The 27,827-nt window shown below is 56.4% G+C and overlaps 1 protein-coding gene and 1 long non-coding RNA gene across 9 annotated transcripts; one reads left to right on the plus strand and one right to left on the minus strand.

Moving 5' to 3' along the window:
• Window positions 1-4: 4 nt before the first annotated feature.
• GAREM2 (GRB2 associated regulator of MAPK1 subtype 2) lies at window positions 5-15,747 on the minus strand. 5 transcript variants are annotated; one of them, XM_045844354.1, is made up of 7 exons: window positions 14,439-14,670; window positions 13,422-13,575; window positions 11,468-11,608; window positions 6,901-7,031; window positions 5,118-6,143; window positions 4,041-4,210; window positions 66-3,498 (listed from the first exon to the last, which is right to left on the minus strand). In XM_045844354.1, the coding sequence occupies exons 1-7, from the start codon at window positions 14,553-14,555 to the stop codon at window positions 2,472-2,474; spliced, it is 2,766 nt and encodes a 921-aa protein (XP_045700310.1). In that variant the 5' UTR covers window positions 14,556-14,670; the 3' UTR covers window positions 66-2,471. The 5 variants fall into 5 exon arrangements, with proteins under 5 accessions (XP_045700314.1, XP_045700311.1, XP_045700312.1 ...); XM_045844353.1 differs by having other exon boundaries at window positions 6,901-7,052; XM_045844358.1 differs by lacking the exons at window positions 13,422-13,575; window positions 14,439-14,670 and adding an exon at window positions 15,442-15,747 and having other exon boundaries at window positions 5-3,498.
• LOC123822438 lies at window positions 14,799-27,494 on the plus strand. 4 transcript variants are annotated; one of them, XR_006786343.1, is made up of 6 exons: window positions 14,799-15,344; window positions 18,204-18,325; window positions 21,189-21,473; window positions 22,925-23,000; window positions 23,150-23,272; window positions 23,960-27,494. It is a non-coding gene; the product is annotated as an uncharacterized LOC123822438 (long non-coding RNA). The 4 variants fall into 4 exon arrangements; XR_006786342.1 differs by lacking the exon at window positions 23,150-23,272 and having other exon boundaries at window positions 23,960-25,493; window positions 26,060-27,494; XR_006786344.1 differs by lacking the exon at window positions 23,150-23,272 and having other exon boundaries at window positions 23,960-24,464; window positions 26,060-27,494.
• Window positions 27,495-27,827: the final 333 nt, after the last annotated feature.

A 27,827-nucleotide genomic window follows, 5' to 3' on the forward strand; every position in this document is an offset into this window, starting at 1 on the left:
TGTGCTTCTGGTTTAAACCCCTCCTTCAAGGACTGAGCTAGAACAAACCCCTGTGTGTGTGGGATAAGAAGTGTTGAGAGTTCTAAGCAGCACCTGAAGAGAGAGACTGTGATGATCAAAGGTGGTGCTTTATGAGGCTTAAGCCTTTTAGCCCTGACTGTATTTAACTGCTATGGCTGGGCTTCTGCGCACAGCGGGGACGCGGCCCTGGCTAACCGGAGCAGCAGCGGGGCGATAGGTGTGGAGGACCAGGACGGAAAGCAGACTTCTCTCCCAGCACGGCGCCTCCTTGTCACACAGTTTTACCCAGCTTAACCAGAGGAGAGCGCGTTTCCCTGGTCAGTGCATCCTGCACATCTCGGCTGCCCTTGAGCGTGGAGACGGCCTGCAGTGATCCGAGGCAGCACGGGGGAGCCCACGAGGGCTGCCGAGTCAGCCCGCTGCCACGCCACTCTGCTAGACCCTCCACTGCCCCGCCCCTGCCCCCCGGCATGCAGTTTCGCTAAACGTGTTCCGGCAGAAGCAGAGCCAGTCTGAGTTAGCAGCATCCGGGCTCTTAACTCCGTCTGGCGGAAGGATCCGCGCTGAGTGAGTGCAGAATCGAATGAAGTCCCATCACTGCGCCTTCTGGACTTCCGTCCGGCCTCTGTGCCGGTTGCAGGCACTTCAGATACTGCCCGGCCCCGTTCTGCTGTTGGCACTGGCAGGCAAGGTCCTTTAACCCTGGCTGTACCGAACACCGATGCTTGGCGGCTAGGAAGCCAGGCTCTGAGACCAAGTCATCTCTGAGCTGGGGTTTTCAGATGACCGACAGAAGAGAGAGAACTAATCCCCGGCACCACGGCCATTCACAGGCTTCTAAATGTGGGGGTCTGAGAGCCCAAGGCAGGCGTTCAGCCAGCACAGGGAGTTGAACTTGGGCCCTGGCTGGGGACGTGCGCACACACATCCCAGCGTCCCATATCCGTTGCTCCTCCATCCAAAGGAAGAAAGCAGCCGACACCCAGAGCCCCGCCTGCACTATCCCTTAGCGGTCTAGCATTTATTTCACCAGCCCCGGAGGGTTCATTCGGTGCCGGGCAAGGAAACCAGAAGTCTCCACATCGGCTTCTGTGCTCTATTTCCCGACCCCCTTTCCCTCAGAGTTGAGGCAGCCTGCCCGGGGCACCAGCACCAGTAAGGCTTTGCTACACTTGAGACAGAAAGAGGAAATAAATACTTAGGTTGGCTAGGTAAGGCAGAAGAGAAGGCTGGTACCTCTGCGGCCTGGCACTAGTGAGCGTGAGGATTGGTGTGGTCCCAGGCAGGTGAGGCAGGGATGGATGGGCAGGGGGGTGGGGAGTTGTACACAGTAGCCAACCCGCTCTGGGTGCCAAGCAGATGACCACACTGGAGACCTAGGGCACCAAGACCTTCCCTGACACACATGAGCGGGTGCAGGGGGCCTGAGCTCCAGGGGAGAAAAGGCAGGTTTCTCCAAGCCACTGTGCTTTCTCTCTCCCACCCGTCCCCCCTGTGCACCAGTGACAGGAAACCAGGGAAGGACACCAGGTGTTTGAGCAGTCGAGGGGTGGGGGCAGGAGACAGGGGCAAGTGGGAGTGGTTGAAAACCACTTGCCTCCAGGATCAAGGAGCAGCGGGCTCAAATCCACCTGCTCTTCCACGGAGTCAGGGTCTTGGCAGACTGGCCTGACCTGGCAGGACGGAGTGGGGGGCCTGCTGCATTGAGTTCAAGGGAGAACCCAGGACATGAGTGGAGCATCTGCCCCCCCCGCACTAGATAAGTACCTCAAACGCAGAGCTGCGCTCCTTCAAAGTCATCACCCACAAGCCAGAACCCAGGGGCGGAGCCTCAAGCTGCGGTGGTATGGGCTTGTCCTGGATACACTTGTGCTCAGGGCCAGGGACCTCCCCATGGTAGAGCAGAGGGGGAGGGGAAAGGCATGGCAGAGGTCCCAAAATTGGCACCCCGACCCTGGGGCAGCTTAGGCCAGAAGCCCCCGGAGCTCAGGGGAGAGAGGGCACTTGGGAGTTTGTGCTTAAATTACGGGCCAGCTTCCCTTGTCTCTAACCTGAACCTACAAACGAGAAGTGCGTGACGTCTGTGAAGCCCTGCAGCAGGGCGTGGGAGAGTGTGAGGTCCCACAGAGGCCACCTTTCGACCCCACCGTGGGAATCGCAGCAAATGCCTGACCAGGTCCAGGTGCACCCCGGGGCCTCCCGCCCTCTCCCCACCTACTCTGCACATGCAAAGGCAGGCCATCCCCATGCAGGGGTGTGGCCCCAGAGGACCCCATTTCCAAGGGTGTCTCCCCTGGGCTCACAGATAGCTAGCTACCTAGCATCCTCAGTCTCGGCAAAGATCCTCCCCGCAGGCAGGACCCGCCCCCGGGGTTCCCCCCTGCAGTCCCCCAGCTGGCCCCAGGGCTTCTCTGCCAGCGTTCTGGTTGTGCAGCTCCAAGCTGGGAAGGTCAGATCTTGGGCCGCCAGCCTTTGATGAACTGCATGATCTTCTTGACCTGAAGCTTGGTGAGGTGGAAGTCGTCTGCCAAGATGTCCTCACTGAGCTGCACAAAGATGCTGCCGTCAATGCGTTCTCGGGCGAAGAAGCTCACCACGTCCTCCGAGAGCCCGATGAAACGCAGGCTGCGGGAGACCTCCTCCAGGGAGAGCGCAGACAGGTCAGCCGGGGGCTGCCAGGAAGGATCCCGGCCTCCCCAGCCCGTGGCCCCGTCCCGGGGACTGGCGGGAGGCCCTTCCAGGCGCCCTTGGTTGAGGAGGAGTCGTGCTCCACCTGCCTTGGGCCCCTTCACGGCCACTGGTGACAGTGACGCAGATGCCTGCCGCAGCACTAAACTTTCAGGCTCTGAAACCTTGGGGGGTCCAAGCGGTGAGAGGCGGGGTCCGGATCCAGGTACCCCCACAGCTCTGGGCTCCTGGCAGCGCAGCACCTCAGGCTCCGGAGAACCACCCTGCCCCAGCTCAAAGGGATCAAAGGGCTCCAGGGCTGGTTCCTGCCACTCAGAGGAAGAGGAAGAGGAGGTGGGGCCCGAGGAGGTGGAAGCAGCTGAATAGGCCTGGCCTGGAGACCCTGGGCCTGGGGAATACGCAGGGCTGGAGGTAGCCACAGCCCCTGAAGCGGTTGTGGGCCCAGAAGAGGGGGCCGCTGAAGGGCCTGAGGGGTAGGCAGGCCCGGAAAAGGGGTTGAGAGCTCCAAATGGAGCAAAGCGTTTCTGGGGCTGAGAGGGCTTGAAGAGCGGCGGGCAGCCGTGGTAGGTCTTGATGGGGGTGTCGGCCCCCAGGAGGGAAGCAGTTCGACTGCTCAGGGGCTCTGCAAGGGCCCGCGAGGCCTGGCTGGGCTGTGTGGTGGAGGGGGGGGGCCCCGAGGGTGGGCGGCTGGAGGACTCGCCCACTTTGCAGTCTCCCCAGGTGCATGGGTAGCAATAGAGGGAGTAGGCATCTGGCGACGGGGAGCCGCTGCCACTGCGGGAACCCGTCCTGTGGGCAGAGAGACAGACACACATGGAGGGGTAGAACAGAGCAGGGGGCAATGTGCCGGGGTCACACGTGACACTGCAAACCACCGCTCTGCCAGCTCACAGAGGCTACCGCCCTGCTCCCTGCAACATGGGCCGTACCCCAGCCCTCAGGCCCGAGACCCTCTGGGGTTGCTCGCTTCTTTCTTCAGGCATCCCCAGCCCCAGGAAAAAGGAAATGAAACTGAATTGCACAAAAAATTTAGACAGTAAGGAACACATCATCCTGTGGCCGAGTTCCAGTCTGGAAGGACACAGAGCAGCGTTCCCGTCCGGTCCTCGCGTTCAGGAAAGAAGCAAGCTGATGCAGGACAGTGGAGAGGAAGTCGCTGGGCCTTGGGCCCCCAAACCCCACTGCCCTCCCTCTCGGTACTGCCCAGGGACTTGCACCCCTGGACCCCCAGGTCGAAGTCTTCCTCTTCCTCAGCACTGACTCCCTCCCTGCCCTCCCCTGACTCCAGCCACCATGGGAGGACCCAGGACCAGGAGAAGGAAGGGGCTCACCCATCCTGGAGGCCAGAGGAGTAGTAGGAGAGGCTGGAGCTGGGCGAATGGACCGGCTGTAGCTTGGGGAAGCGCGGGGGCACTGGGGGGCTGCCCGAGAGCCGGCCGCCGCCACTGCCACCCCGGGGAGGCACAGGCGGGGCATTGAGCAGGCGGCACTCCTCCTTCACCTGCGAACCAAGAGCCGTGGCTCCAAGAGCCTGTCCCCAGGCGGCTGACACTCCTCATCTACCCCTTCCCAGCACTTGGGAGACTGACACTTGGCCCCACTTTGCAAAGAGGCTGCCTTACCTTCCACCCCACCTCCCCACCCCGCCACCCTCCCCTCCACCCCTTCTCCTCCCTCCAGCCTGCCTCGCCCATCAGGGGCCCACAACACAGTCTCCTACTGCCTTGGAAATCCTTCATGAATGTAAAAGAATATAGAAAAGTGGGTTCAAAAACAGTCATTAAAAAAAAGGAAAGAAGAGGAAAAATGCATGAGGGGGCGGAACTACAGTAGCTGCCATCTGGATCCCTTCCTTACAGGTCAGATACTCAAAGTGGACGCCCTGGGGTGTCCGTGGACGCCGTCCACATTCTGCGGACAGGGGCGGCTGGGAAACCACACTGAACACAGACGAACAGGCGTCCTCAGTGCGGGATTCTCAGAGCCCTGACGTGCAGGTGCTCTGTAACTCCGAAGGGAAGCGGAGCGGAGGGCGGAGGTCCCACACTCGTTTATTCAACTTGGTTCCCCATAGACCCTTCTTCTCCCCAGGCAACTTCCAAGGCTGTTCTGCGGAACCTTCTGGGTATCGCTGTTCTGGACTCATCGCCACTTTTCTGTGGCTCGGGATCTACTCGCATTCCCGTCCCACAACTCCCACGCCACCGTCCCTGGTAACCCGAACTACACGTGCTCTTGTGACCCTTTCCCCTACATATCGGCCACCCTCTGTCACACACTCCATGGGTTGGGCGCCCAGGAAAATTCCCTTTTCGAGCCCAAACGGGGCGTCCTGGCGGGTCCCTCCCTGGAGGACAGAGCTCAGCGCCTTGCCCTGCACCCTTCAGCCCTCAACCACGTCCACTCACCGCCTCGGATTTGGGAGGCACGGGAGGCGGCTGCGTCTCGGGCTCCAGGCGTGGCGGCCCCGGGGCCCCGAAGGAGATGAGGTCGGGCCCCGGGGGCGGCCGGGTCCGGCCCTCAGCAAGGCCCTCAGCCGCCTGATGTGCCCACAGCTCCTCGTAAGGGATCTCGGCGGGCGAGGCTGCGGGCTCTGGCGCGCCAGCCCAGTCGGGGCTCACATACTCTTGGTCGCTGTCGCCGGGCGGGCTGGGGGCGCGGGCGGGCGCGGGGGCGCGCTGGGGCGCGGGCAGGCAGAGGCGCGCGCGGCGCGGGCTGGCGCAGTCGTCGGCCAGCTCCGCGGGCGCCTCGCGCACGGCGGTGGAGTACTCGTCGGGGTCGAAGCGCTCGCGGCAGTAGGAGGCGCTGTCGCGCACCAGGCGCTCCACGCGCGGGTCCCCGGCCAGCAGGCCCTGCGGCAGCGCAAAGCGCGGCGTGTCGGTGAGCAGCAGGAAGTGCAGGGGCGCCGGGCCCTCGCGGCGCAGCGCCAGCCCCAGCACCACGGTCTTGGAGATGATGCTGACCAGCTTGTAGCAGTGGCCCTCCCGCACCGGGTGCAGGTCGTAGGGGTTGCGCGGCGGCCGGCTGGGCACCAGCACGTTCACCGGGAGCCGCACGCGCTCGATGATGGCGCGCACCGTGTGCTCGCCCTCCTGCATCTGCAGCTCCAGCGGGCTGCGTGTGCTGAAGCGGCCCTGGCACTGGAAGGGCAGGCTCAGGCTCTCGTTGGTGCGGTGGTTCATGCAGATGAGGCACGGCATCTTGCCTTTGATGGGCCGGGCGCCCCCTCCCGCGGCCCCTGAGCCCCCTGGCCCGCCCACTCCGGCCAGGGCCCCGGCCCGGCCCAGCTTGCGCAGCAGGGTGGTGAAGCGCGAGCGCTCCTTGGTGGTCTTGGCGCACAGGATCTCTGCCTGGCCCATGAGAGTGAGCTCATCGCCCGCGTGCAGCGTGAAGTTGTACACCTCGCTGTCCTCGCTGAACTCTCCCGACACCACCTGGGGATCCCAGAAATGGCGAGGCCTGAGCCAGGGCCCCAGGGAAAGCCAGCCCTGTGAGAACCTCCAGGACCCAGGAGGGGAGCCTCGGGGTCCTCCCAAAGCTGGGACCCGATCTAGAGCACTTGACTAGGGGGCGTGAGGGGGACGGGCGGGGTCGGGGACCCACGTTCCATCCTGGAGAGGCCACATAGTGGCTGTGCAGCCTTCAGTGAGTCACCTCTGGGGCCTTAATGATCTAGTAACACTTGGAAGAGTTGCTCTAAGGGCTAACTAGGCTACATGTACAGCAACATACTTCAAAAATAATAAATGACAACCTTTATCCTTATCTTTATAATCTGGATGATAATAATACTCCATCCACTCAACAAGGCAACTGAGCAGTGAATTGCTGGATAAGAACAGGGTCTGTAAAGAGCTACGGTACACAGTGGAGGACAGTCTGCACCCATCGCCCCTACCGGTGGATACTGAGGACAGGCTTCCCTGCAGGTCTCTAAGTCAGGGCAGGACCCTCTGCACTCTTCCTCCTGCTTCATCACCTTCGCAGGAAGTTCTTCGGCCCACTGGGCCGTAACACCCGGCTCCTCTGTCATGGCCTGATTTTGCCAGAGGCCCTCAAGGGGCTGTCAGAAGTCACAATGGGATCCCTGGTACCTCCTGGCCCCTAAGGTAACCCTCCAGCCAGGGTCAGAGTTGCTCTGAAGGGAAGGGGCAGCCTGAGGACACCGTGCTTGGTGCCAGAAAGACTGACCTTGACACTGAAGGTGATGGCTTCCATCACAAAGATGCGGTCGGGGAAGACGCTGGCCACCTCCTCCACGCTGCTGAAGTACCTCACTGGCTCCCGCACATCCCGGGCCTGTTCCAGGAGCTTGAACTTCCCTGCACGGGAGGAAATGCAGGCTGCTAGGGTGAGCCTGCTTGCTGGGATCCTGGCCTGCACCCCAAGAGGCCTCGTGGCCCCTACTTGCTGCTCCCCTCACCTCAGCCAGCCCCTCTGGAACTCAGGAGGGCGGAAGGGCAGGTTTGCACCAGCACGGGGTGGAAGAAGCTGGATAGTTGGCTCAAGCCTCAGCAGGAGGTGAGCACAAGTCCCCAACAACGAGAGCACAGCTCTGTCCCCGTGCAGAGCTGTGGGTGTGCGATGAGGCTGGCGACTGTCTTCCCAGAGATGCCCCAAGTGCAAACTGGAGCCCAAATACTTGGACGCAGAGCTGGCCTCGGACCAAGCATCCCTGTGGCATTGGGGGTGCTGGCTCCTAGCTTGCTCCCAGCCCCACTCTGACTTGCTATGACTCTAGAAAAGTCCCTTCCCCTCTCTGGACTTCCATGTCCTCATCTGAGGAGGTTGGGACAGATGGCATCGGGCCCCACCTGGACCTGGCATGCTGTGCATTTGCCTTGGGTTGCAGATGCACACCGATACACTGGGCAGACCGGGGCCCAGCCCCAGGCCTTGGAGGCCCAGGGAGAGCCACTGTTGCCAGAATCCGCCCTCGTCCAACACCCAGCTCAACTGTCCCAGAGGCCTCTCACCTGAACCCAGCAACGCCTCCTGCAGATGAGGCCTTCCCACCCGCAGCCTGGGGCTGTGTGATTTGGCTGGCTCGGCAGACGCCTCCAGCAGACTCGGACTTTAAAGAATGGCGATAATCCACAAGGCTGACACCCCTGAGTCACTGTCTCACCCCACTGGCCACACACACACTCTACGCGCCCGCCACACGAGCACAGGGACAGGCTGTGCCCCACTCTGACATCTGGACAGATGGCTTCGTCTCAGGCCTGACACGGGAGGAAGGGTCTCGCACAGGTGAGGGGACAACAGGCTGAGACAAGACTAGGTGACTCTTCAGCTTCTGTGGCCCTCTGGTGGTTGCGTCGGTCACGGTACATTCATCTGCTCACTCCGCAGACGTTTAGGGAGCGTCCGCCCGAATGCCCGCCCTGTGCCAGACCACGGGCTAGCCCGACCAAGGCCGCAGATCTGCGTAACATACAGCCAGCTCCCCAGGACTTCCAGATACAGTGGATGTGACCGGGGGCGCCCAGTGATGGCAGGATGTGACAAGTGCTAAAAAAGACTCGTGACAAAAGAGCTAGAGGACCACCGGACTGGAGGAAAGCTGCCTGGCAGTTTGAAAGGACCTTAGGAATGAAAAGAGTTTCACAAAACACCAGTCCGAGAGGAAGAGAATGAGCAAAAAACGGAATCACAAGAGCAGACGGCCTGCCCCTAGTGGGGAGCGCCCGGAGGGTAGGACTTCAGGAGAGCGATGACAGGGGGGAGGTGGACAGCCCCTTGGGCTGTGCCAAGAAGCCCACGGAGGGAGGTTCATCAGCCTGGGGTGACTCATGAGGGGCCGGTGGGAAGGAAGGGACTCTCGCTACCAGCCTGGTTGGAAACGGAGCCAGCAAGGCTGTGAAGGCTGTGGAGCCCAGAAGAAACAGGCTGTGGGGCAGGGGCTGGGGCAGCCTGGCTGGAAGCACAGACTGAAGATCACCCACCCGCAAGAGGCAGGGAGTGTGGCTCAGAGAAGATGAAGAGAGGGTCTTAACCCTTTGGGGGCTCTCTTCCCAGAAAAATGCCCAGTGTACTCCTAGCATGGACACATGCCATTTTGCACATGGTGTCAGGGTTCCTGGAGCCCCCAAACCCAGAGAGGAACCTAGACTGAGACCCAGCCTTCCCCCCAGTGCAGGGTGTGAGCGGCTGAGGGCAGGGCCTGCGGCATGGACATCTGGGAGCAGCAAGAGACGGGAAGTAAAGAAAAAGAAGGGGAAATGCCCAGCACAGAGATGGGAGGAGAGGCCCCGGCTCCTGCTCTCACCACCCTGAGACCCCGGTGGGAAGAGGCCCGAAGGTGCCACAGCTCTGGCGGGCGGAGGGATAAACTAGGGAGAGGACCGGGCAAGGAGCCCGGATCTGGGGTCAGGGGGCAGGAATGAGGCTCTTCTGCCACCCAACAGCGAGTAGTGCCCCGCCCCCACCCGACCTCCTCCCCCGTATTCGCACACAACCCCCCCAACCACAAACAGCCAAGTAGGGAGAAATGCCCGCTGCCCCCCTGTGGGGAGCGCAGGAGCCAAACCAGGGCTGGAGCCAGGAGAGGATGTGGCAGGAAAGATCGATGTAACCATGGTAGCCAGCACCACCCCCTCCGCTGCAGCCTGGGGCCCAGCACCGGTCATTACTGCCCAGAGGAAGGAAGGGAGACCTCCCGGGAGTGATGCTCCGGCCCCTGGAAGCCTTTTCCTCCCCCTGCAGCCCCCGCCAGGGGCAGCTTCCTCTCCTGCCTCCCCCTGCGTGAGACCCGAGGTCCCTGCGACTCTAGGGACCTGCCCAACCCGAGCCGGCCCATCCTCTGTCCTTCTGTCCCAGAACACAGCTGTGCTGGCCTCAGGATCCCATGCAGCCGGAAAGGGTCTCGCCTGCCACCCCTCCGCCCAGCACCTGGCCCATGACCCACGGCAGACGCTCCGTAGAGAATGGGGGGCATATGCACGGAGTGTGGGGTCAGGCCAGGCCAGGCTGCATGCCATCTCTGCCTCCAACCAGCTGTATGACCTTGAGCAAATTACTGGATCTCGCTGGGCTTGCGTTCTCCCATCTGTAAAATGGAAGCATGCTACTTAGCTCCCAGGGTGCGTCTGCCCGGGCTCCGACGGGCCTCGGCCGACGCTGCGGAAGCAGCCTGGCCCGGCAGGGCGGGTGCGGGGCTGTCTCAGAGGAGCAGGGTGTCCCCATCCCCTGGGCAGTGGGCGGGCTGAAGACCCGGCCTCTCCACCCTCCTCCCCTTCCCCAGCTTCGTGGCCGCTCTCTCCGAGGTCCGAAGCCGGCCGCCCCTGCCCACCCACACAATTATTAATTCATTAAGAGGAACCAGTTCCAAGCTGTGCACTCAGCTTCCTCGTTAACCCACCAGCCGCCCGGCCCCTCCCCCTCCTAGGGGGCCTCGACCTCCCCTCCCCCATCCGGGCCGACCAGTCCACCGGAAAGACGGAGTGGGCGGCAGCATCCCTGCAGCCAGCTGTCACCCCACGACAGCGCCGCCGTACGCGCGCACTCGGGGAACAAGTGCTAGGAGCCCCCCCCCCCCCCCGGACTCGGCAACTTAGAAGGCTCCGTGCCTTGGTTTCCCAGATAAACTAAAATGGCACAGTCCCTTAAGTCACATTTCAGTCAATGAGGACTATCTTTGCTTTTTCCATCCCAAGAAGACGACCTGGGAGGGTGGGACCTCTCCCAGGCTGGGAGTTCCTAGCTCCGGCAGGCCCTCTCGAGGACTTCAGGCCCAGCACAGAGCCCAGTCCCAGGTCAGAAAGACACCTGAGAGGGCACCCCAACCTCTTCCATGTAAAGGGCAGAAGCTTGTGACAGCTCAGTCCCGACCTGCCGGCTCCGGGAGACCCAGGCAGGACCAGAGGGGGAACAGCGGTGCCTGCGAGGAAGGGACCTTGAGCCTTCCAGGCACACAGGGGCCGACCTTGGTGGGGGGCGGGGGGAGGGCGGGGGGTTAACACACAGCACTGAGCAAGCTGCTGACGCTCCTGGGGCCTGTTTCCTTGTGAGTTCAGTGGGAGGGCTGGACTTTCTTTTTTTAGCGGCGTAATCCTTTCTTCAAACAAAATCGTACACCATGTGTCACCCAGGCCAAAGTGGGAGTTCACGCGCGTGATCTTAGTTAAAAGTCTAAAAGTTTAACACTCAGTTATAAAGCCAATCAATGAAAACAATGAGGTTAACACTAAAATTGGGGGAACCAGATTAAAGCGTTAACCCATGCCACCACGCCACCCCAATAAACTCCATAAAAGGCGAATATGGTCATAACAGAAGATGAGAGCTGACACGCGCAGCCCAATGACCGGCCCGGGCACCTCTTGGTCCTGAGGGGTTTGGGTCGCACGGCACCACGCCGCCAGGGGCGGGAGGTGTCCTCCTTGAGGGTCATACAACAAGGGGTTAATGAGGCAGCTTCGGGTTGGATTTGTAGCAGTGCAAGACTGTGGGTATCTTTTTTAAAATCAGTTTAAAATCTACTTTAAAATAGAATGTGAATCAAAGCTTTGCAACCAGAAACTGGGGGGCTGCACACAGGAGTGTGAAAACCACTGCGCCCTAACCTTAACCCTAACCCCAACCCTGACCCCAACCCTACCCCTAACCCCAACCCTAACTCCAACCCTACCCCTAACCCCACCCCTGCCAGCCCTGTCCTCCCTCAGCCCACAGCTTCCCCCACGCCTTCCCTCCCCCCTGCCCTCCGGCCTACTGCCCCCACCAGCTCTGCACCATCTGTCCCCGGCTGGCACACCTGGGTACTGCAGGGGGATGTCAATCTTGGGCCCGATGACGTAGTGGCCTTCCTCCAGGGTGTGGGCTGTCACCGTGGTCCACTGGCGGCAGGAGTGAATGAGCAGGATGTCTCGCTCACTGACGCCCTCGGCATACTCCCCTGGGAAGGGAAAGAAGGTGGGGAGAGGAAGGAAGGGAAAAGAGAAAACATTAGGAGGGGCAGAGAGAATAGGCAGGATGACCTGCTCACCTTCTCACCAAGACCCTCCCCAGGGGCAGCCCCCCCATCCTGTGATCCCTGTCCAGGTCGGCAATGCTCTAGGGACAGGCGGACTGCCAGCTGTGGCCTCAGGGCAGAGTCAAGCCCCTCTCGCAGGGCTCAGGCTCCTGACGGGGCCCTAGCAACCAACCCAGCCGCTGTTCTTCATTCATCATCTGACTAGTCTGCCTGCTGTCCCAGGCCCCGTGCTGGGGCCAGGGCCTCCCAGCAGACGAGGCCGGCCCCCAGCCTCCAGGACCCCTTACGCCCGCCCGTAGGGAAGTGGAAAAAGATGCGAACAAAGAATACAGGCCAAGCGTGAGGCACTGAGCGGAGGGTGGCCAGGCTCGCAGAGGAGAGCACAGACTAGCTGAGGGGGGGGTGAGAATGGGAGACGTTACTGGGCAGCAGACACTCAGGTGGGCCTCAGCACCGCCCCCAAGCCAGTGGCCAGGCCAGGCAGGAGGGTCTGGCCAGAGGACTGGAGAGAGCCCCAGTGGGGCCGTCTGCTGTAGGTCCCAGCTGAGAGGGCTCCCCTAGGAGCCATGAGTCACTTGGACCAGGAGAGGGGCAGGGCTCACAGGAGCTGACTCCTCGGTGTCTTACGGCGGCCCCTTTCCCCCATGCCACAGGGCTCTCCTGCTTTCAGGGGACCTCGGAGGAGAAGCTCTTTCTTGGCCCTCCCTCTGTCAGCCCCTCATGCTCTCAGTGTCTGGAACGCAGCGGTGACTGCTGGAGAAGGGGGTGGATTTAGAGGTGGGGAGGGGGGGCTGGTTCTGGGGGAAGGGGCAGAGGTGCTGAGGGGGCCCTGGGCCCCTGGAGGCTCCAACCCCAGCAACGGTTTCCAGGGGAGCAGGAGGGGCTGGCCCGGCTTCCAGGAAGCTGGTGGAGCTGTCTCCTGGCTGCAGCTGGTGGGCAGGGTGGGGGTGGGGAATGCCTCCTTCCCAGCCCCCTCAGACACAACTTACCAAACATCTGCCACCCCACCCAATGGGAATTGGTTGCTTTCATGGCTAGGTGCCCCATGAAGGGGGCGTGGGGGATGTGCTCAGGACTGTGGGGAGACCTGGCGTTCCCACCGTGTGTGTTTTGGGGGGATCTGGGCCTGCCTTCTGGGGCAGCGGAAGCTCTGCTACTCTGCAGCCTCCTCTTAAAGCTCTCCTAAGCCCCAGCCCACCCTTCTGCACACCCACAGCCACAGGTCGTAGTAACAGTTGAGCCAGCACAGCCACCTGGCCCACAGTGACAGGGGCTTGTCACTCCAGTGGCCCAACTCGATCCTATGGTCCCACTAAGAGGCCCCTTCTAAATGCATAAGGCACACAGGGACCTTCAAGACACACTTTCGATCACGTATTTACACTCACAATGACAACAGCCACAGACACCACTGTCACAGACAGCTGGGCCATCCCACCAGTTGCTCGTTTGCTCATTCATTCATTCATTCATTCAGGGGGTCAGCCCCACCACAATCTTTGTTCGCAGGATGCCCCGCTCATGGAGCCTGCAGCCCAGTGCGAAGACGACACACTAACCACTTATATCAGGTGCGCACAGTCGGAGCGAGTCAGGGTGCCAGGAGTATCAAGGGAGCCCAGAGGAGGCCCGGCCACACTGAGGAGCTCAGAAAGGACCCTCCCCAGGAGAGAGAGGGATACCAAGGAGAACGTGTGGGAAGGGGCCGGCAAATCCCTTTCACGCGCGGACGTACACATCCTTGCTGCCGACAAGCACCGTCTCGGGGTCACATGCTGATGGTCCTGAGAACAAGACGTCGGTCTGCGGGGCACCCCTGTCCGACGGCCCGGGTACGGTCGCTGCTGCTCCCTGTGCCCACTCCGGGCCGCCGCGGGTCGGAGGAGGGGCTGCCGCCCCCGCGGAGAGGAGAGGAGACTGTGGCCTGGGCCCCATTAGCATTCAGGGAAGCGAGTGTGCCAACGCGGGCCAAACCCCTATTCTTCTCACACACAAAACCCCCGGACTGGCTGCCAGCCCCGGGTCCTGCCCCTCCCCCAGCCAAGCAGCCACCCCCCCCCCCCCGCAAACTGTCCCCTCGCTCCGTGTAGCCTCCAGGCGTCCCCTCTGCGGCCCCCAGGCCAGGGTCCATCCTCAGGGCAGCCCAGGCCCTCGCGCCCCAAGGAGAAGTGGGGCAAGATGTGGGGGGAGGGCTGGGGGCTCCAGGACACGCCCGGAGGGAGGACTCGCTCAGCAGGGCCTCTCCTCCAGGTGGCCTGCTCGCCCCGGCCCAGAGGTGCTCCGGGGACGCGCAAGGAGGACGTGAGAAGGGTCCCGAGAACGGCCGAGAGGGGCTGGGGGGCGGCGGCGGTGGGAAGACGGGCCTCAGGGGTGCGGGAGGATTGCGGTGAGAGGTGGGAGACAAAGGGACGGAGGGGGCGCGGCCCAGACGGGGGTGTGAGGGCGGCGAGGGAAGGGGCGCACCGACGGGGCGGGCGCGGTGGCTCGGCCCTGCTCCGGGTTCCAGCCGGGCCGGCACACTGCGTCGCAGGCCCGTCCCAGGCCGTGTCCTGGTTTCTGCCCCAGAGCCGTCCGCGGGGCGCCGGACGAGGCAGACCCTCGGTTGGTGGGCCCCTGGTCTCCCGCGGAGACGCGCCAGGAGCTGCGCAGCGCGCGTGCAGAGCGGGGGCGCGCGGGGGCCCCGCCGGCACCTGCCCGGAGAGTTCCAGGCTCCCCTGCGGACCCCGGCCGCCCTTCTCAGCAGCCCCGGTACCTGGCCCGAGGCAGGCGAGCGTCGGCAGGCGGCAGCGGCTGACGATGAGGTCCAGCGGGAAGGCGACCACGCTCCAGCGCAGGCCGGCCAGGCCGGCCGCCAGCTTGTCCATGGCATGGGCGCCTCCGGGGCCGCCGTCCCGGGCCCCCGACGGCCAGTCCCGCGCGGCCCGGGCTCCCGCGCCCGCCGCCACCTCCTGGGGCCGCCGCGGCGCTCCCCGCCTGGCGGCCCGGCCGGGCAGCGGGCGTCACGTGGCCGGACTCCCCGCGGGGCGCCGGCCCCCGCCCCTCGCCCCACCCCCCGGCCCGCCGCCGCCGCCGCCAAGTCCCGCCTCTCCGCCGGCCTCGGCCGCCCGCCCCTCTCCGCGGGCGTCCAGGTGACAGCCGGGGACCGAGAATCCGAGGCGGGAGCCTGGAGAGAAAACCGAGACGCCAGGCGGCCTCTGCGGGGGCGGGGTGGGGGGGTCGGCCTCCCCCGCCCAGCCGAGCGGGTCGGGGCCGGGGTCTGCCTCGCCCCGCCGGGCCGCGAGCGGCGCCTGCCCTCCTTCGCGGAGCCGCGGCCTCCGGGGGGCGCCGCGCACCCGCGCCCGATCCTGCTCCGCTTCCCACGGCTCCTGCCCTGAATTCGGCCGCTGCAACCCCAGCAGCGGTCGCTGCCCCTGGGACATTTATCACCTCCGGCTTCGCGCAGCCCGGCGAGGCCGCCGCATGAAACCCACTTACGGACCGGCAGACTGAGGCTCCCGCGGCAAGTGGCCGCGGGGACTTGAATCTGGTTTTGGCTGCACGTCCTCCTGCCTCCCCTGGTCGTCGCCGCCACCTCGGCCCCCACCGCAGAGCGCGTTCCAAGTCTCCAGCGCCCCGGTACCGGTCTTCCCCAGTCCTGTGAGCCCCCGGCTCCCACTCGGTAAGTGAGGAAAGTGGGGTGCAGGGGCCACCCGGGTGGCGTCCCCTCTCCGATGGTCCCTTCTCTTAATTTGCTCTCCCTTTTCTGCTCTACTCACCTCCTCCTTCCAACCCTTCTGGTCTTGGGCTCCGGGGCTCCTCTCGAGGAGCCCTTCCCAGGGGCTGCGGTGGCCCGGGCCTGGCCACCTGGCCTCAGCACCGCCTTCCCCCGGACGTGCCTGCGGCGCCTCTGCAGGCGATGCGGGCCGGTGCAGGCCTGTGGCGGGACGAGCCCGCAGCGACGGCTCCGTGGCGATCGAGAAGCTGCAAGGGCTCCGCGGACTAGTCCCCGCCTCAGTAGCCTAGGGAGACTCCCCGACACACGCACGCAAAGTCCCCTTTTCCCAGAAGACTGACATCCCTCCCCCGGCCACCGCGCCTAAGGCCTGAGCCCGGAGGGAAGTGGCGCCAGGTAAGATGAACACAACTTCTCAGCCCAAAGAGACAGTTCCGATCACCGTGCCATCTCCGCCTTTTGCAAAGGAAGGAATCGGAGACTCCAAGAGTGGAAATGCTTTGCTCCAAGGTCACGCCGCTAGAACGAAGCAGAGCCATGATCCGAAGGCAGGTCCCTCCCGGCCAGCGCTAACTCCAAACCGGGGCTGGGCCGGAGCACCGCCGCGGGGGCGGGGAGCAGCTGCGGGCAGGCTTTCCCGGCCTTCCGCCCCAGAGGTGTGACCTGGGGTAACCCGGCTGGGCGGGAGGCCGACGCTCGCCTGGGTCGATGGGAGGGGAGGTAGGTGCCCTAGGGACGCGGGTAGAAGAGGAGAAAAGGAAAGCGTCTAGAAGGGAATGGAGGGTCTGACGCGGGAGGAGGAGAAGGTGGAAAGAAGCCGGTGAATGAAAAGGGGTCGGACCTAAAGTCACTCTCTTTTCCCTGAAGTCTCTCCCTTGAGCAGGGCGACCACACTGGGACACTTCTGAGAGTGAAGGGTTCGTTTTCACGGCTGTTTTTGTAGATTCCTTGAGAGCATAAAGAACAATTTTACTCGATCCTCTCCAATCCGGACGATTTTCACTTTGTGCCTAACCGCCACGCTGGCACGGACCCCCAGGCCTGCGTGGACTCGGAGAGGTGACAGCGACGTCCCCGCCTTGTTCCCGATCTTAGAAGGAACGTCTTCGGTCTTTCACCGTTAAGTACATGTAGGGTTTTTATGGATGAGCTCCTTCAGGTTGAGAAGCTCCTTTCTGTACCTGCTATTTTATTGTTTTCTGTTCATCTCTCTTTTGTTGCTGTTGTTCTCTGGTTCTTCTGTCTAGTACCTTGTGTCAAGTTTTAGCATTTTTTCTTTATTGAATGCCTTGGTGTAACACTGGTTAATAACATTACATAAATTTCAGGTGTGCAACTTTATAATATGTCATCTGCATACCCCGCTGTGTGCTCACCACCCAGACTAGTCTCCTCCCACCACCTTGTCACCACGTATGTGACGCCCTCTGCCGTCCTCACGGGTCCCCACCCCTCCTGGTGACCACCAGCATGCGTTGTCCATATCACTGAGTTAGTTGCTTGTTTTGTTTGTTCATTTGTTGCTTCTTATTTTATAGCCCAAATATGAATGAAACCATATGGTTCTTGTCTCTTCTGTCTTATTTCACTTAGCACCATACTCTCAAGGTCCATCCAAATTGTCACAAATAGCAGCATTTCATCCTTTTATGGCTGAGGAGTGTTTCACTGAATATATGTGACATATCTTCTTTATCCAATCAGCTGTTGAAGGACAGTTCGTTTCCATGTCTTGGCTATTGTGAATAAGGCTACAATGAACATAGGGATACATATATCTTTATGAACAAATGTTTTCAAATTTTTCAGGTAGATACTCAGAAGAGGGGTTTCTGGGCCATACATTAACTCTATTCTTATTTTTTTTTACTTTTATCAATATTTATTTTATGCTGAATTTATTCCCAGGCCATACGTTTTTGTTTCTTCAGTTTCTTCTGAGATATCTCTTTTTAAAAAGAGATTTTATTTATTTATTCTAAGAGAGGGGAAGAGCGGGAGAGAAACACGGATGTGTGAGAGATCCAGCGATCAGCGATCTCACACTCCCCCAACTGGGAACCTGGCCGGCAACCCAGGCCTGTGCCCTGACTGGGAATCGAACATGCAACCATTCAGTTCACAGGCCGGCACTCAGTCCACTGAGCCACACCAGCCGGGCCCTTCTGGGATACCGTACACACCTGTGCAACCTCCTCTCCCGGTTTAGGGACAATCTGCTCCTCCTCAGGAAGGACCATCTCCATGTGGCAGGGAGGGCCCATGCATGGGTTGGTCTGCCCATAAGCTCTGTAAGTTCTGTTCTAAGTTCTGTTCTTCATCTTAGGCACTTTGAACTTTGTTCACCTGGATGTGCTGGATGACCACAGAGGCTACAGCCAAAGCGTTAAGTTCAGCATTACTCCCTGCATTTTCAAGCACGTGTGGCAAAAATTCTGCATCCTTTTTGGGTCACCGACCCTGTGTCCAGCCCCCTCCCCATTTGCTCTGAGTGCACCTGCCAGCCCCATTGCTGTAATGGCAGAGCGGCACACGTTGCTCCTGTGAAGTGACATCCTTCAGATACTTGTTGACTTTTCAGATGTGTATACGCTTGATGGCCTGGCCAGTTTCACATGCGTTCTTAAAGTGAGCACGAAGATTTGAACCTCTTGATCTGCATGATTTTCGTAGGGTTTTCTGGGTCAAGGAAAAGCAAACCATTTTCAGAGGTCACCTTTGGCTACTTTCAGGAGGAACCTATTCCTTAATTTTTTTAACCTTTTTTAATCCTCACTTGAAGACACTTTTTCATTACTTTTTTAGAGAGAGAGGAAAGGAGAGAGAGAAACGTCGATGTGAGAGAGAAACGTCGATTGGCTGCCTCCCGTACACTCCTGGACCAGGGATCGCATACAACCAGACCAAGCATTGAACCTGCAACCTAGGTATGTGCCCTGACCGAGAATTGAACTTGCAACCTTTCTGTTATAGAATGATGCTCCAACCAACTGAGCCACACCAGCCAGAGTATTCTTAGTGTTCTGAGGAACCTCCGCACTGTTTTCCACAGTGGCTGCACCCGTCTGCATTCCCACCAGCAGCGTGCGAGGCCCCCTTTTCTCTGCATCCTCCCTCCCTGCCATGTGCTTGCTATCTCTTGTCTTACTGATAATGGCCATTCTAACACGTGTGAGGTGGTATCATTGTGGTTTCGACTGGCCTTTTCCTTATAACTAGTGATGTTGAGCATCTTTTCATATATCTGTGGGCCACCTGTGTCTTCCTTGGATCTTTTCTTTTTTTAAAAAAAAATCTATTTTATTTTTCTATTGGCTTTTCAGTGAAATACTTCTTTCCCCCTTTGGGGGGAGCTACTATAGGAATTACATTATTCATTCTTAAATGTTCACAGTCTATATAGAGTTAATGTTGTACTGCTTCGTATTGAATGTAGAAAACGTGTAACACAGATCCATTTCTTCCCTCTCTGGTGTATTGTGTTTAGTGCTGTGCGTAGTACCTCTACATATAGTTTCTTAACCCCACAAGACAACGTCCTTAAAGAGATACACAGCCCTAACATGACTCCTAGTCCTGCAAAGCGAAAGGTTGCTGGTTGATTGCAGGGCAGGGCACCTGCCTAGGTTTCTGGTTCGGGCATGTGGGAGAGACAACCAATCAATGTTTCTCTCCCTCTCTCTCTCCTTCCCTTCCCTTCTCTTTAAAATCAATAAGCCTGTCTTCAGATGAGGAATTTTTTTAAACCAGTTCAATTTGTTGATGTTCAGCCCTCATCAAAGTCAGTCACGTGTGTGGGGTTTCTTTTTCCTCAGTTCTCTACAATGAAAAACAGTTCATCGGAGGTTTTCTTTCTTATTTCTGTGGTGAGAATTATAAAATGTCTTAAAATGCTGCAAAGTAGGAAATAACTATAATTTGATTGACTCCTGTAATTTACCTAATGCAGTTTATTATGCAAGGAAATACAGAAAGGACCCTATTTAGGGGATTTTTTTGCATGTTTATATTTTATGATAAAAAGGAGAATGTTCCTGGCTGGCATAGCTCAGTGGATTGAGCGCGGGCTGTGAACCAAAGTGTCACAGGTTCGATTTCTAGTCAGGGTACATGCCTGGGTTGCAGGCCATGACCCCCAGCAACCGCACATCGATGTTTCTCTCTCTCTATCTCCCTCCCTTCCCTCTCTAACAATAAATAAATAAATAAATAAAAATCTTTAAAAAAAAAAGAGAGAATGTTACAGGAATAAAGAGAACTTGAGATCCAATCCTCACCTAGAGATTATTCCTGAAATGCGCCATTCTAAAAATAAGTAACTCATGAAATATTTATTTCAGGAAGCTAGAATTATGGTCAAAAGTGCTGAACACAGAAAATCAAACCATGCCTCTTACAAGTTGGGTATTTTTTAATGGATATGCTGCTTTATTTTCAAGTGAATAACGCATGTTTATCTAAAACAAATAAAACACTTGACTCTCAGCAGTATTTCAAACTTAAGAAAAAAGTAATAAGCCCTGGCTGGTGTGGCTCAGTGGATTGAGCGCTGGCCTGAAAACCAAAAAGTCTCCAGTTCGATTCCCAGCCAGGGCACACACCTGGGTTGCAGGCCAGGTCCCCAGTAGGGGATGTGCCAGAGACAATCACACACTGATGTTTCTCTCCATCTCCTTCTCCCTCATTTCCTCTCTCTAAAAATGAATAAAGTCTTTTTTTTAAAAAAGTCACATCTTAGTTTCTTCCTTTTTTTTACTCTCTTGGAATGATTTTATTGGTAACAAGTCTTATCTATTTTTATTTATTTTTTAAAGATTTTATTTATCTATTTTTAGAGAGAGGGGAAGGGAGGGAGAAAAAGAGGGAGAGAAACATTTATGTGTGGTTGCCCCTCAAGAGCCCTCTATTGGGCCCCTGCCCTGCAACCCAGGCATATGCCCTGACTGGGACTCAAACTGGTGACTCTTTGGTTTGCAGTCCGGCACTCAGTCCACTGATCATTGTTGTTGTTGTTTTTAAGAAAGAAGAAGGGGCCCCGGCGGGGCCGTCTGCTGTAGGTCCCAGCTGAGAGGGCTCCCCCAGAGCCATGGGTCACTTGGACCAGGAGAGGGGTAGGGCTCACAGGAGCTGACTCCTCGGTGTCTTACAGTGGCCCCTTCCCCCCATGCCACAGGGCTCTCCTGCTTTCAGGGCACCTCGGAGGAGAAGCTCTTTCTTGACCCTCCCCAAGGATCAACATGTTTTATTCTTTTAATTATTTCATATTTTTAATTCTGTAAATTCTCTTCTAATTAAGCTTCGCAATCACTAAGACATGTTTTAAACCGAAGCTTCATTATCCTTTTCATCTCTTGCACTTAAATGGTGCTGTTTATTTTCATAACCTGACAACTTTCAGAATCCTTCAAAAATGACTTCATTCAAACTGTTTCCCATAAGAGAGACGTTTGTGCTACTTCTCTTTCATACCATTCAGAACGACATTTGCCTAAATAAACATTTCAGATGGACTTGGTGTCATCTGGACCCAAGGGGCAGCACATGATGAAGCAAAACTGTGAAAATTGTTCAACATCATTTGTGTAAATCATTGAGAATGAACTGAGGATCTAACAGATTTCCCTTTGTTTGCTGAGAGGGATTGTCCCGTAACCCAAGAGCAATGGAACGAAAGATCAATGGAAGAAAATAGAGAACCCAGAAAAAAAACACACAAATGTAACAGCTGATCTTTTTTAAATTTTATTTTTCAATTACAGTTTAAACTCAATATAATTTTATTCGTTTCAGGTAATCAGCTGATCTTTGATAAAGGAGCAAAGATGATTTAATGATGAAAGAAAAACAGCCTTTCAACAAATGGCGCTGGAATAGTAACAGGACATTCACATAAAAAAATCTAGACGCAGACCTTACACCCCTCACAGAATTCATCCTAAATGGACCCTAGATCTAAACATAAAACACACAATTATAGAACTTGTAGAAGACAACATAAGAGAAAATCTAAGTGAACTGGGTTGGCCGATGACTTTTTAGAAACCACCCCAAAAGGACAACCCATGAAAGAGATTGGTAAGTTGGACTTGGTTAACATTAGAAACGTCTGCATTTCTAGTCTGAGAAACAGACCGAGCTCGGACAATATTCACGGGGCGGAGTGTTCGCGCCCTCCAAGATCTGAGGCAGGGCAGGGCCTGTCAGAGGTCAGAACGGGAAGGGGGGACACGTTGAGGACTTCAGATGTTATTCCAAGTGAGACAGGGAGCCTCTGAGGTATTTCCGGAAGAATCTCGCGGTGACCCACATGTTTTTGGGGTCACGCCGTCTGCCGTGTGGAGAAGAGCCCGTGGGCGAGGGAGGAAGCAGACCTGTTTGGGCTCTCGGGTTGTCACTCACTTGGATGGCAGATGGGCCAGGTGAGACGTGGCTGGCAGTGAGATGTGGCGGGCTGTGGGCACCGTGGAACGTACAACCCATGGGATGTGCTGATGAGCTGGACGTGAGGCGTGGGCGAGATCTGAGGGTGGTCAGAGCACTGGGAAGGATGGCACTGCCCCCTTCTGAGATGGGGAGGCTGTGGGAAGCCTTTGGTGGGGACTTTGTTTTAGGACAGTAAACCAGTTGGGGAGTCATCGGGACACACAGGGCGTCTAAAGACATGAACTTGGAGGAGGTTCCCTGGGGCCTGGGTGCAGATGAAGTGGCCCCATAACTGAGTCCTGAGACACGGCAACACTGAGAGGTGGAGAAGATGCAGACACCAGCCGGACTGGGGAGGACCAGTGAGGCAGGCAGAGAGCAGCGGCCTGGGGGCCAGGTGAACGAGGGTTTTAGGAAGGAGAGGGACTAAGTGAGCCAGCGTCTCAGGTTGGGCGCCGCGGCTGTGACCTTGGTGAGAGCCCCCCTGGTGCGTGGCAGGGATGAAGCCCCGATTCTAACGGATGGAAGAGGGAGAGCAGGAGAAGGATTGGAGGGGAGTATCCAGACGGCTCTTTCCGGGAGTTTTGCTGTGAAAGGGAACAGAGAAAAGGGTGGGAGCTGGAGGTGGGGGGCTGTGGGGTCTGGAACCAAGGGAGAGTGTTTTTATGTTTGGTATTCACGATATTTCAGCAAGTTTCACGTTGGTCATTTCTCCTACTCCTGCGTGAAGCACTATGCTCTTAAAAGGGATTTCCCCTGTGACCGGGGCCACGTCAGTCTCGCGGTTGACTTCAAAGGGCCGAATATAACTTTAGGACTGTATAAATGTAACTACTCCGTAACAGTTAAGCGAGAGCTCGACGCTGCCCCCGGTGGAAACGAGGTGCTGAGCCAGATAAAACAAGGTGGAGGGCCAAATTCCACCCACGGGCCTTGTGTACGCCACCTGTGCACCAGACCGTGACTTCAGCCCGCTGATTTGCCATGTCAGCAGTTCTGCCAAAAACATCTCTATTGTCCCCGATAAGGAATACTAGTTTGCTTGTGCTGTCGAAACGGAGTGCGATGTTGTGGGTGTAAACAACATACTTTTTCACTTACAGTTCTGGAAGCTCACGGTTTGAGATCAGGTTATGAGCTGGATTGTTTTCACCTGAGGACCTTTTCCTTGTCTTGCAGGTGAGTGTGTTTAAACTTCTTGTCCCCAGGTGTTTCCTCTCTGCTTCTCTGTGACCTGAGCATTTGGTAAAAAGGCTCCGCTTTTATTGGACTAGGACCCACCCAAATGAACTCACTTAACATTATTTCCCTAAAAACTCTCAATCCAGATACAGGCACGCTGTGAGATAAAGGGCCTTTAGACTTCAAAGTGTGAGTTTGGAAAGCACATTGGAGCTCTTAACGCATGCCCCCGCTTGGCTGGAGAGACCTACACAGAAATGAGGCTGCAGGTAGAAAGATGTGCACATGTAACATATTCATATTTATAGATGGATAAAACAAGGATAAAACAAGGTGGAGGGCCGGACTGAGCCGCAGGCCTTGTGTTTGCCCCCTGTGCTCTGTACTCGTGTGTGTCAGCTACGAGAGGTGGAGAGGGGGAGGGGCGGAGAGCGATCCCCGCCACCCCCCTCCCCCCCCCCCCCCGTTCTAAGTGGGGTTTGCAACCACCTCTCTAGAAAACATTTTCTTTCCGAATTATCCACTTGCTTTTGTCAACACTAAACATGGGCCGGGAGTAACAGCGTCCTCTGCAATTACTGCAGCCAGTTTGAAAAGGGAAGTCGAAGGGCTTTTACCCTGCTTTCTGTGTCTCATCGAGCGTGAGGACTGGCCAGAGCCCGGGAGGGAAGGTTTTACTCTCTCGCAGTGCCTGCGCCTCGCTGCGCCAGCTCTCGGGTGAGTGCAGAGGCCCCGAGGCAAAAGGGGAACAGCCTGGCTGAAGGAGAGCCACCTGGATGCCCAGCTCAGGTCCTCTCAGCTGCGGGGCCACGAGCGTGTCTCGTGGCGGCATCTCTGGGCATCTGTAAACAAGAGCCTGAAACACGATGTCTAAGTGGCCTTTTTGTCCCTTTGGTGGTTCTTGGTTTCTTAGAATTTGACTATGTATTTAAATGTATGTTTTTTTGTATTTCTAGGTGTCTGCAGTGGGGGAAGGACGCTGGTTAGGTTTACTGCCGGACTTCAAGCACAGACGTGAAGTTTGACCCACCGTCGTTCATTCACTCGCTCATTTAACGTTACTTACTGGGTTAGCACCTACTGTGTGCCAGGAGCAGGTCGGCTAGGGGCCGGGGCCAACAAGGCCGGTCCCGCCCTGCCCTTGGAGAGCCTTCTCCCTGACTGAGGGAAAGCTTTCCTCATTGTGTGCACGTGGTCCCGCAGCTGCGTAACCTGCGGCAGCACAACCCCCTGCACGTGTTTTCCTGGAGCCCACGACCTCCAGGTCCTCCCCAGGTGGGCTGCTTCCCGGCCAGCCGGCTGGCCGCACAGCCCTCCAGCCCTCCAGCCCTCCAGCCCTCCAGCCCTCCAGCCCTCCAGCCCTCCAGCCCGGGGGCTCAGTCTCCCTCCTTCCCCGTGGACTTTTTCATTTTGCTGGAGTATGTCCTCTAGTGGATCCCCGAGCAGGGGAGCGAGGGGGAAGTACGTATCTGAATACCGCATTTCATGTTTGACAGGTGATATGAGTGAGAACAGGATTCTACATGGAAAATTCTTTTCACTCAGAATTTTGAAGATAATCCCCATTGTTTTCTAGGTCTCCGGATTAAGGGAATTTATACCGTTCAGGCTCGTGATTCTTTGTACGTGATCTATTTTTTCCCCTGTGGATGCTTTTTTATTTTTTTAATCTTTTACCCAGGACATTCTGAAAGCCATGATGGCTTTCCTGTGTGCGCATGCGTGTGCACGTGTGTGCACGCACGTGTGCATGTACTGGGCCCTTTCAGTCTGGAGACTAGTCCTCAGTTCGGGGGTGTTTTCTTGTTCTCTCCCTCAGACAGTCACCCTCCTTCTGCGTTCCTCTATTTTCTTTTTCTGGACCTCCAATTAATTGAGGGAATTTGGCCCTCGGATTGGCCCTTGACATTTCTGATCAATTCCTCCTCATTCCCATCTCTCTTTTTTGTTGGTTTGTGTTTTCCTTCCAGGGACATTTCCTTGGCTTGTGTCTTCTCTTGAACTTTCTATTTCCACTGACAGCTTTTATTTTAGTGGATTACACCTCATTCGTTGTTTCTGTAGCATCCTATGCTTGCCTTATGGATTTCATGTCATGTCATATCCAAAAACATTAATTCAAGTTAGTGTGGGGTCTTTCATTGGTTTTCTGCATTTTTTTCATTTCCTTTTTTTTGTTGTTTTATTCTCTCTTTTCTGTTAACACAAAGCACTGAATGTCTGAATGAAAATATCTGTTAAATCTGGGTGTCAGGTGTGGGAATCTTTGTTTTCTATACTTTCCTATATGTTAGGATGATGTCATATGTGCATGTGCTTTAGGCAGAATGGAGACTTCAGGCATGTTCTTCCACCTGGATGGCAGGAGACCTTCAACACAGAATGATCTGCAGCGAGCTGGCCTCGTAGTTGAACTTCCAACCACCCGTGTTGAGTCTCTTCTCTTGGGCCAGGTTTTCCAGAGAAGACCTTCCTGATCTCCTACCTTTGGTACCTGGGTACCAAAATCCTGGGGAAGGGGGAAGGAACAAATCTGAGGGGGCCTCACTTGAGAAGCCACTGTGGACTGAACCCCTCGTTTTTGGTCCTTCGGTGCCTCATCTCCGCTTTCCCCCGTGTCTGGGGTTCTTGAGCCTGGAGGCTGTGCCATTCTGTTTCTACACATAATAAACATCTAGGAGGGGCGGTGGCAACTCCAAGCTGCAAGGGGTGGAAAGGGGGGATCCCATTATTTATTTAATACAGACTCTCTACCCACCCCCGTTTTTAACCTACCGCCTGCCACATGTCCAACTTCCCTGTGGTAACTGATGTCTCTGAATCCTGGAGCTCTTGGGACTCGGGGAGAATTTGCCCAGTTTTTATCAGTGTTCCCCCCTTGACACAGCTAGGCTGTAACTTCTGTCCCACAGCAGTTAGCTCTATCTGTTTTCCGTGTCCCATTTTCTTAGATTTTATTTATTTATTTTTAGAGAGGGGGAAGGGAGGGAGAAAGAGAGGGAGAGAAACATCGATCAGCTGATCAGGAACTGAACTGGTGACCTTTTGGTTCGCAGGCTGGTCCCCATAAATTCTTCATGATGGGTCTCAGACTGATGGGCTCGGAGGAAGTGTGAGGTGACACACTGAAGACATGCAGTTCCCAAGAATGGTCACAAGGTGGCTCAAGGACTCTGTTTAATTTACAGTTTCTCCATACCCAGCCCTGCCAACCTGCAAGAGTTCAGAGTATTGTGTGTTGGTTAATCCAGCAGAGGGGAACCCCGGAACCATAGAGTATTTACACTGGACTGAGTCTCCAAGGACTTCCTAGTCCACCTCCCAGGACCAGAGATCCACAGGACCCAACCCATATATCCTGTATCTGGAGACAGTTGATAGGAATAGCCTTGGACTCGAATGTTAAGGTTCTTTTCCTTATATTCGAAGCTGCTTTAAAATTGGAATACAAATGTGAGTGCATGCAAGTGAGGGTGGGAACAAGGAGGCCAGCACCATCCCTGCTGACTGTGCTGGACAGAAGGAAGCAGGAAAAAAAAGTCTCTGGCTCACTTACCCTGCGTCCCCAGCTCCCGCAGCAGGGGCGGCCACGCCCTGGGTGCTGTGCAGACACAGAGCACACAGGACAGAGGCCCGCCCACCAGAGTGTACAATGCAGCGAGTAGATGAGTCAACAGAAGACAGCCACAAGGAAAGAAGTCTGCAATGAATGCCCAACACAAATGTAGGGCAAATGTGCTCTTATCCGTATGGAGAAGGGAGGGGTCACTTCCCTGCACAGGAGTGGGGAGTATTCTTGCTGGCGCCTCTCGGGAAGCCCTTGGAAGAACAGTATGTAACAGCCCTTCTCAAGTTTAACTGTGGAGTCTAATTCACTAGGGCTGTGCGTGTGTGTGTGCCGAGATTCTGTGTTTCTAACAAGCACCCAGTTGCCTCCGGTGTGGCTGATCTGAGGACTGCACTTTGAGTGGCGAGGGTGTAGGCATTGGTTCATGAAGTTGGCTGCAAACACGTATCACACAGGAAGTGAAAAACAAACAAAAAGCAAAAAGCTGCTGACATGCCAATCTCACCCTAGAGATTCTGTATTAGTTGTGCTGGGGTACAACCTTGGCACTGATATTTTTAAAAGCACTTCCCAAGTGACTTTTTTTAAAATATTTTTTTTCAATTACATTTAACATATATTAGTTTCAGGTGTACACACCAGTGATTAGATGTTATACAACTTACTAAGTGATCATCCCAATATGCCTAGTACTTGTCTAACACCATAGTTATTAGAATATCATTGACTATATTCCCTATGCTGTACTTTACATCCCCATGACTGTTCTGTAACAACCAATTTGTACGTCTTAATCCCACCACTTTTTTCCCCATCCTCCCAACCCTCCCCTCATCTGGCAACTGTCAAAATGTCCTCTTGTATTTATGAGTCTGTTGCTGTTCTGCTTCATTTGTTTTTTTAGATTCATTTATTAACATATGTATTTGTTGCCATTTTGTTTTTCATATTTTGTATCTTTTTCTTTCTTCTTCTTCTTAAAGAAGACCCTCTAACATTTCATATAATACTGGTTTGGTGATGAAGAACTCCTTTAGCTTTACCTCATCAGGGAAGTACTTTATCTGCCTTTGATTCTAAATGATAGTTTTGCTGGACAGAGTGATCGAGATTGCAGGTCCTTGCACAGGTCCTTGTAGGGTCCAGTGGCACAGCTTCCCTGATCACCCAAGCTGGTCACTCCAATTGCGTCCCCACCCCCACTGGGCTATGTACCCTCTCCTGCTGCAGTACAGCCTTCATTGCTGTTGGCATGT

This window comes from Phyllostomus hastatus, unplaced genomic scaffold (genome assembly GCF_019186645.2).
Source record: "Phyllostomus hastatus isolate PE091 unplaced genomic scaffold, TTU_PhHast_1.1 phas_contig_402, whole genome shotgun sequence".
Taxonomy (NCBI): Eukaryota; Metazoa; Chordata; class Mammalia; order Chiroptera; family Phyllostomidae; genus Phyllostomus; species Phyllostomus hastatus.

Coding starts and splice junctions, on each gene's coding strand:
- GAREM2 (XM_045844353.1), bottom strand. CDS start 14,555: ATGCCATGGACAAGCTGGCGGCCGGCCTGGCCGGCCTGCGCTGGAGCG. Junction 4,211..5,117: donor TGCCTCCCAAATCCGAGGCG/GTGAGTGGACGT, acceptor CTTGGTTCGCAG/GTGAAGGAGGAGTGCCGCCT. Junction 3,499..4,040: donor TCCTCTGGCCTCCAGGATGG/GTGAGCCCCTTC, acceptor CTCTGCCCACAG/GACGGGTTCCCGCAGTGGCA.